Source organism: Sturnus vulgaris, chromosome 2, assembly GCF_052056855.1.
Source record: "Sturnus vulgaris isolate bStuVul1 chromosome 2, bStuVul1.hap1, whole genome shotgun sequence".
In the NCBI taxonomy this organism is placed as follows: Eukaryota; Metazoa; Chordata; class Aves; order Passeriformes; family Sturnidae; genus Sturnus; species Sturnus vulgaris.
This window is the reverse complement of record NC_142244.1, coordinates 56255336-56263056: the sequence shown is the minus strand read 5'-3', so window position 1 is coordinate 56263056 and position 7721 is coordinate 56255336. Positions and strand designations below refer to the sequence as shown.

The 7721-nt window shown below is 44.9% G+C and overlaps 1 protein-coding gene across 1 annotated transcript; it reads left to right on the top strand.

Moving 5' to 3' along the window:
- Positions 1-2228: 2228 nt before the first annotated feature.
- Positions 2229-7214, top strand: ALG11 (ALG11 alpha-1,2-mannosyltransferase). Its single transcript, XM_014868863.2, has 4 exons — positions 2229-2350; positions 3253-3483; positions 4199-5130; positions 6821-7214. Exons 1-4 carry the CDS (start codon positions 2313-2315, stop codon positions 7090-7092), a joined length of 1473 nt encoding a protein of 490 aa, XP_014724349.2. The 5' UTR covers positions 2229-2312; the 3' UTR covers positions 7093-7214.
- Positions 7215-7721: the final 507 nt, after the last annotated feature.

Sequence of the window (7721 nt, the reverse complement as noted above, 5' to 3'; positions counted from 1 at the left end):
GCTTCTCTCAATGAGTTCTTCTACTCTATACTCATGTCTGGGATTGCCCAAATCCAGGTGCAGCATGTAGGCTTTGAGATATTGACCACAACTCTCTGGCTGCATCCATCCAACCAATTCCTCCCCACCTCAGGCATTCTGTGATTCTGTGAACTGTAAATTATTAGAGCTGAGAAATGTATTTGACATTCCCACGGTCACACAGATTTCTCCCTAAACTAGCAAGTGAAACTCAAAAGCCAGGTATGTAGGTATCTCCCTCATTACCAAGTCATCTTGCTTCCAGGAACTCTTCACCATTATTACTTAAGTCTCATCTTAATTAAGCTGTGACCTGTGGTCCTTCAGCTTCTTAAAAATTGGTGTAAGATTCATACCTCCCAAGGGAGTGACCGTGAACTCCTTTCCAAGTCAGTGGGGAGAAACATAAATTTCATAATCTAAAACAGTGTGGACTTCCTGTTCCCTAGAATGACTTGCCTCTTCCTCTGAACTCTGAACTCAGACAATAATCTTCAAATGTTGAAAAAAGAAACGTGCTTTGAGTTCAGAGATGTAAATCCAGCTGAGATCTATTCTGTAAACATTCCACATGCTTTTAAGGCAACTGCTCTGTCAGGGAAGAGGAAAAAGATTAAGGGAGAGAAACCAATACCTGTTGCATCCTCCTTATGAGAGCTGTTGATTCAGAAATTAAATGTTAGGCCATGCTTGCTGGACCCCCCACAGACCTCTTCCAATTTACCTGCTTACATAGAGACACCCTGGTAAAACCTACACTCAGTGGTACTTAGGACAGTCAAAATATTGAAATAAAAACATCAGTAAAATAACCAATAAACTTCTGAGTTTCCACGTTTCCAGTTTCATTCTCACAGGGTTTTCCACTTCTTAAATGGAAAACTCAATCCAGGCAGGTCAGAACCAAATAATTATCATTTAAGCTGGAGTTTTCTCACTCTCACTAGAATAGAACCTTTGTCTCTCTGCTTCTGGTTATAGCATTAATTTATGGCCACATAAATTAATGATTCATCATTTTCCAACCTGCACTCTTCTCACACAGAAGACACAGAATGAATTTCATAAACATCCCTAACATCTACAAAATGCACAGGTGGCTAGAACATGAATTAGATCATGCCCACGTCAAGGAGGCTGAAGGATCACCAGTTCTGGAAAGGTCTTGTTTAAAGAAACAAGGTTTGAAACTCCCTCAAATTTTGGACAGCCTCAACTCTGCAAGAGATTGAAGAACGAGTTACCTGGATCAGACTTCCCACATAAAGCATTTTATTATTCTAAAATGGAGAATGTGGAGGGGGGAAAAGAAGCATGTAGCAATGTGACAGGAGATCAGAAATGTTTCAGATTGTTCTGTCGAAGTCTCTCCTGATTTAGAGAGTCTGGTAGTTTCACTCAGCGTTTCCCAGGACCCTGGAGATCAGGGTGAGTTCCTTATGTTGTTCCAAGGATGACATCTTAGGAACACGAAGTCTTGACGTGGACTGACACATGATTCGTAGTATTTTGAAAAACCAGCACCATTCAGTCTTACTGCTACACTGACCCTCTGGTATCCAGTCAAGACAAAATAGGGCAAGTATACTAGACAGAGATAGCCTCAGGGACAACTGTCCCCATGATGGTGCTCATGGGACACTTTTGGAGACGGTGCCAGGCACAGCCTGTGTTGGACACCCTGCTCTTGGCCTCACACCATTAATCTGCACACAGCCGCTGGCAGCTCCCTCTGGATAATGAGGCTTTCAGGGACAAGCAGGAGATTACGGCTGCAAGGGCTGCGAGCCAGGCCACGGAGCCCATGGCGGACATCCTCTCCTGGCCAAGGAGAAGGGCCAGCACTTACACAGGCTGAGCTTAGGGGAGTGCGGGATGCAGAACAGACCCCGTGTGCTCACAGCGCCCTCCCTTCCACCCTGCCCAAGGAATCCGAGGACGCGATGCAGTTCAAGGAGCAGCACGTGTTATGTCTGACTACACTGTGCCAGGGATGTGCTGTGTCCACTCTCTTCCGGCATCCCTGCGAAAAACGCTCAAAACAGCAGCACACGTCTCCCAAAAACCCACAGCACTGGCGGAACGCGGATTCTGTGTTTGCTGGGTGGGGCGAGGGCGAGGAGGAGGCGGGCAGGAAGGCGGGCAAGGAGGCGGAGGCAGCAGCGGCGCCGCTCCCGCCCCTCCGGAGCGCTGCCAGCCCGGAGCCGCTGCCCGGCTGGTCCCGCCCCGCCTCCCGGGAACCTCCCTGGAACCTCCCTTTCCGCTGGGAGGGCGACGCCGCGCTGCCCAAGATGGTGGCGGGAGGGCTGTGCCTGTGTGGGCTCCTCAGGTACCGGGGCGCGGGGCCAGGGCAGGGCAGGGCAGGAGGGAGGGAGGCGGCCCCGTCCCGGCCGCTCCTCCGTGCCCCGGGGTGGCCGCTCCGGCTCCGCGCTGTGCCGCGGGCTCGGATGGGTTAATGCGCTTTTCCGCCGCTCCCGGCCCGAAATGAAAGTGCTTCCTTATGTGTCAGTCCTGACGCGTGTGTCGCTCCCTTGGTAAGCGGGAGCGGCGGAGTAAACGCTGTTTGTGCCGAGGCTTAGCGGCACAGCGGGAGGAACCGGGCGCTGTCCCTGTGAGAGCTGTCAGGGAGGCGGTGCAGAGCGAACACCTCTGCCCGTGACTGAGAGACCCGTGTCTCTCTGCAGAGAGAAAACAAAAGGCTGTCTGCACAGAGAGGCTGCACAGAGCTGCTGGGGACAGCTGGCATAGCTGCTCCTGCCTCCGAGGAGTGGGACCTGCAGGTTGCAATAGGAGCTGCCTGGCCGCAGTAACCCGGCACCAAAGCAGCTCACAGTAGAGCGAGCCAAACAGGAGATTGGGATGAAAAAAAGTCTTTAAAAATCCACTGGGAAGTCACTCTGCTGGTTGTGTATTGCCAGGTTGCTATGGGCGTACAGCCTGTACAAAGTGTGTAGAACACGTGGAGATAGAAAACACATAGCGCGTGAATAAATAATAATAAATGATTGCAAGGTAACAGCAGGGGGGAAAGAGATCTTCGGATAAACAATGCAGATTATGGATTTCATTTCTGTAATTGTCAGTCATACACACTGATTATTTCTGAGATTAGAAGAACTCAAGAAGTTGTCAAACTCCCTGTAGCTCTACTTTTAAATCCTCCTCGCTTAATGCCGTTCACAGTAATTCTTTAAAGCAATTACATATTTTAAAATTTCTGGCTTGTTTCAGATTGCTGTGCTCATTGTTACTCCCTGCATTATTTCTAAGTGGAATTTTGTGCATCTGCTTGGTGGTGCTGCTGTGGGGAGTACGGCTCTGGTTACAAAGGAAGAAACAGTTGAGCTCAGCGGGAAGAGATGGGAAGCGGCCACTGCTGGTGGCATTTTTTCACCCTTATTGCAATGCAGGAGGTGGAGGGGAGAGAGTCTTGTGGTGTGCCATAAGAACGCTCCAGAAAAAGTAAGCTTATGTGTTTATCAAACACCATATTTCATTCCCAGCTTCTGTTGCTATTCTTTATGCACGTGTTGGCGTTTTACGTATTTAAGTAGGTGTTATTAATCTACTAGTCTTATATTTTATTTTACATCTGAGTTTCATGTGGTTGCATTCTACTTCATCCCTTTAGATTTTCGTATTTCCTGCTGTGGCACCTCTCACTTTTTTCCTTTTTTTTCCTTGAGAAAACCTCTCCTTCCACCTCAATTTTCCACTACGGGTATGGAACTTTGTATAGTCATAACTCCTCAGAGATTACTGATCATCTTTATACTTGCCTCTTGGTGCAGGAGGCAAAACAAATTAATACCTAAAGTGGATTTAACATAGGCACATCCATTGATTTGCCATCATTTGCATTTTGCATGCTGTACACTAGATATCTCCTAATGTAGAGCAAGGTGTTCTGAAGTCTGTAGAATAATAGTGAGCTCCTTTTATGTTTCACTCAAATTAAAGTATTCCCCAAGTTCTCAGCCATAGGTTTTTCTTCAGATCAGAAAAAAACCTGTGGAAGGATAAGGAAAGTATCATTTAGTACCATTTAGTATCATTTCTTGGCCAGACATTTGTTCTCACATCCTTCTTTAGTACTTTTAAGTGGATTATATTTTAATTTCTTGCTGAAATATGTGAAGAGAAAAATATATGAAATTCTTTTTCTTTATTCTTGCAGGTACAGAAATGTAACATGTGTTGTTTACACTGGTGATAGAGATGCCACTGGAGAAGAAATAGTAGAAGGTGCTTTCAGAAGATTCAATATTAAGTTACTCCATCCTGTGAAGTTTGTATTTCTAGAAAAACGCTTCCTTGTGGAAGCTTCTCTTTATCCTCACTTCACTTTGCTGGGACAAAGTTTAGGATCAGTGTTCCTTGGCTGGGAAGCTCTTTTCAAGTGTGTTCCTGATATTTATATTGACTCAATGGGTTATGCCTTCACAATTCCCCTCTTCAAGTACCTGGGAGGTTGTCGCGTTGGATGCTACGTCCATTATCCCACTATCAGCACCGATATGCTCTCTGTCGTGAGGAACCAGGATACCAGGTTTAACAATGCTGCCTTCATTACAAGCAGTCCTCTCTTCAGCAAATTTAAACTTGTCTACTACTACTTCTTTGCTTTCATGTACGGCTTGGTTGGTTCCTGCAGTGATGTGGTTATGGTGAATTCTTCTTGGACACTGAATCACATCCTTTCCCTCTGGAGAACTGGGGCTTGCACCAGTGTTGTGTATCCACCATGTGATGTTCAGACTTTCCTGGATATTCCTCTGGAAGTGGAAAAGAGCACCAGTGAATATTCCATTGTTTCTATTGGCCAGTTCAGGCCCGAAAAAGACCATCCTTTGCAAATCAGAGCCTTTGCTAAATTGCTGAAAGAGAAGAGAGTGGGGCAGCAGCCATCACTGAAGCTGATCTTAATCGGCGGCTGTCGTAACCAGCAAGATGAGGAGCGTGTGAATAAACTGAAATGTCTGTGTGAAGAGCTGGATGTCAGTGATGATGTGATGTTCAGGATTAACATTCCCTTTGAGGAGCTGAAGAGACACCTGGCCGAGGCCACCATCGGCCTGCACACCATGTGGAATGAGCACTTTGGGATCGGTCAGTACAGTTTCTTGAGTGTTCAGCTGCTTGTCCCTAGGTGTCTAAGCATAGAGGTCTGCATGCCAAGCAGGTGTCCAGTTCCTGTTCTTGTTGGAGGCAGTGTAGCTGCTGTAAAGCCTACAGGACCAGTGCAGATGTGGTACAGATGATGCACCACTAGGTGCTACTGTAGTGCAAGCTGAAGGGCTGTAGTCACAGGCTGTTAATTCTGTGCATCCTCTGGTCATCTGAACGCAGAGCTAATCTGTGTGCTGCCCAGGATGTCCTGCTGACCTCCAGCTATCACCCTGCAAGGTCATGGGTCACCCTATTGTCCTTGGGTTAGGTTTGCCAACCTCATAGAGCTTCAAGAGGCTGCAAGTGCTTCTCTTTGAGCACTTTAATTTGTGCCCTGGTTGCTCCACTGACTGTAGGGGGAGCTTAGAGACAGTTCATATGTAGGCATCTTGGTTGCATTTCACCTGCCTCAAATGCCATTTGAAATATCCAGTGTATGTCATGTGGCTCCAGCTGCTGTTTCAGGGGTGTGAGTCTCCCACAGATCCTGTCTGGTACAAATAAGCCCCGTGTAGATGCCACCAGGTACCTTTGGTCATCTCATTGCATTAGGCATCTCTGCTGAGGCAAATGTATGAAGCCCTTAAATTGTTGGCTGTAGCATGGAGCAGACTGCCAGAGAGGAGCTGGGACCCAGAATTAAGGTATGGGGCTCCGTTTATTTGGATTAGATTACTCCTGACCTTGACAGGGAATGCCAGATTGTCCATTTATTATAAATCTACAGCAGTCAGGTAAGTTAGTAGCCAAGCAGATGGATGCCATACTCTGCTATAATGTGACTAAACTGCAGTTAATGTCTTCACACTTCATTAGAAAGCAGGTTCAGTAAGTATCAGGAGTAGTAGTTTATGGTCTGTAGGAGCTTGGTATAAAAAAATTGACACTGAAGTGTCTCTCAGAAGCAATGGCAAAACATTGGAAATTATGTCTTCCCCTTTTTGTTTTTCTCCCACAAAACAGTTTAGTTAATTATTTTTTTTTAAAAGTGATATAATCACACTATGATTTTGAATTTGAGCAGGATTTAACTTTCATTTCACAGGCCTTTTATGTGTAAAAAAAACGTATTCCAAAACTTTGGAGCCCTATTGATAGTAGGCAATGTTTGAGCTGAGGGAATTTATATCAATCAAATCAGAACTGAGAAGAATCAGTATTTCAGAGGTCTGTTTTGGAACCATGGAGGAGAATTGAAGTGGCTGTGTGTATTATATCTTGTTCCTATCCCACAGCTTTTGGCTGAGGAAAGCTTACTGATTCCCATTTCATTAAAATACTGCAAAATACTGGACTTCTGAATATTTTCTGATTGAAATGTGTGTAAACTTTTTTCTCAGTATCTTTCCAAACGTTTAAAATCCGGTCTGTTACAAGACCCACAAATTAACCAGTTATATATGATATCTAGTTTCCATTTCACGTGCTTAAGTGAAACTATCATTTCAGTCCTTAGAACTGAAAAATTTAAATTTGTGTTTCTTACGGGACTGTTTTCACTGTATTTTTCCAGCTGATTTGGAATGGCAGTCTAGTGAATTTTGCTGTTGGTTTAACTTTCCAGTATTTTGCAGAAGGTCAAAGCACACGATGTACAGACTCACCTCAGCATGTTTTGTATCTTTTACAGGAGTTGTTGAGTGTATGGCAGCTGGCACAGTTATCCTGGCTCACAATTCTGGTGGCCCCAAATTAGACATCGTGGTACCCCATGAAGGACGTGTTACAGGCTTCCTAGCAGAAGATGAGGACAGTTATGCTGAGACAATGGCTTTTATCTTTTCTTTGTCTCCTGAGAAAAGACTGGAGATCAGAGAAAATGCTCGTCGCTCTGTGCACAGGTTTTCTGATCAGCATTTTGAAGAGACATTCCTGTTATCTGTGGAGCCGTTATTTAAATAAGTGTATATAAGTAAAAATGAATATGAGTAAAATTAAATTTTATATTTGACTGTGTGGCTCGTGTAAATATATCTAAGCTATGTTCCCTTGGTTCCATTCAATAAAAAGGTTTTTTTTCTTTCTGTCAGGCTGTCTGCTTTATGTACAGAGACATTTTTCCCTGGGAAAGAAATGCTTCTGTGTTAACTACACGAGAGTATGGTGCACTTGAAAACTGGCTGGCTTCACAAACCATGATATGCTTTGCTAACAGATCTATGCCAAGAAGTTATTTTATTTATCATGAACCTCTTTTATTTATTGAATATTTTCCATCTTCACCTGTTTCATGACTCTCTACCTGCAATCATACTTTTTGAAGTCAACATTTTTGTTTTATAGCCTTTGTACCCAGATTTTTTTAGGTTTTTTTTCAGAATCTACAGTATGCCTGTATTTGGCACTGGTGAGGCTGCACCTCAAATCCTGTGATCAGTTTTGGGCCCCTCAGTTCAGGAAGGATCTTAAGATGCTGCAGCGTGTTCAGAGAAGGGCAACAGAGCTGGGTCTGGAGAAAAGGTCTGGAGCACAAGTCCTGTAAGGAGCATCTGAGGGAGGAGGAGTGGGGGGTGTTCAGCCTGGAGAAAAGG

What these genes read in the sequence shown, in the direction of transcription:
- ALG11 (XM_014868863.2), top strand. Translation starts at nt 2,313, where the DNA reads ATGGTGGCGGGAGGGCTGTGCCTGTGTGGGCTCCTCAG. An exon ending in ATAAGAACGCTCCAGAAAAA is followed by an intron (nt 3,484 to 4,198) that starts GTAAGCTTATGT and finishes TTATTCTTGCAG; the next exon opens with GTACAGAAATGTAACATGTG. An exon ending in GAATGAGCACTTTGGGATCG is followed by an intron (nt 5,131 to 6,820) that starts GTCAGTACAGTT and finishes TATCTTTTACAG; the next exon opens with GAGTTGTTGAGTGTATGGCA.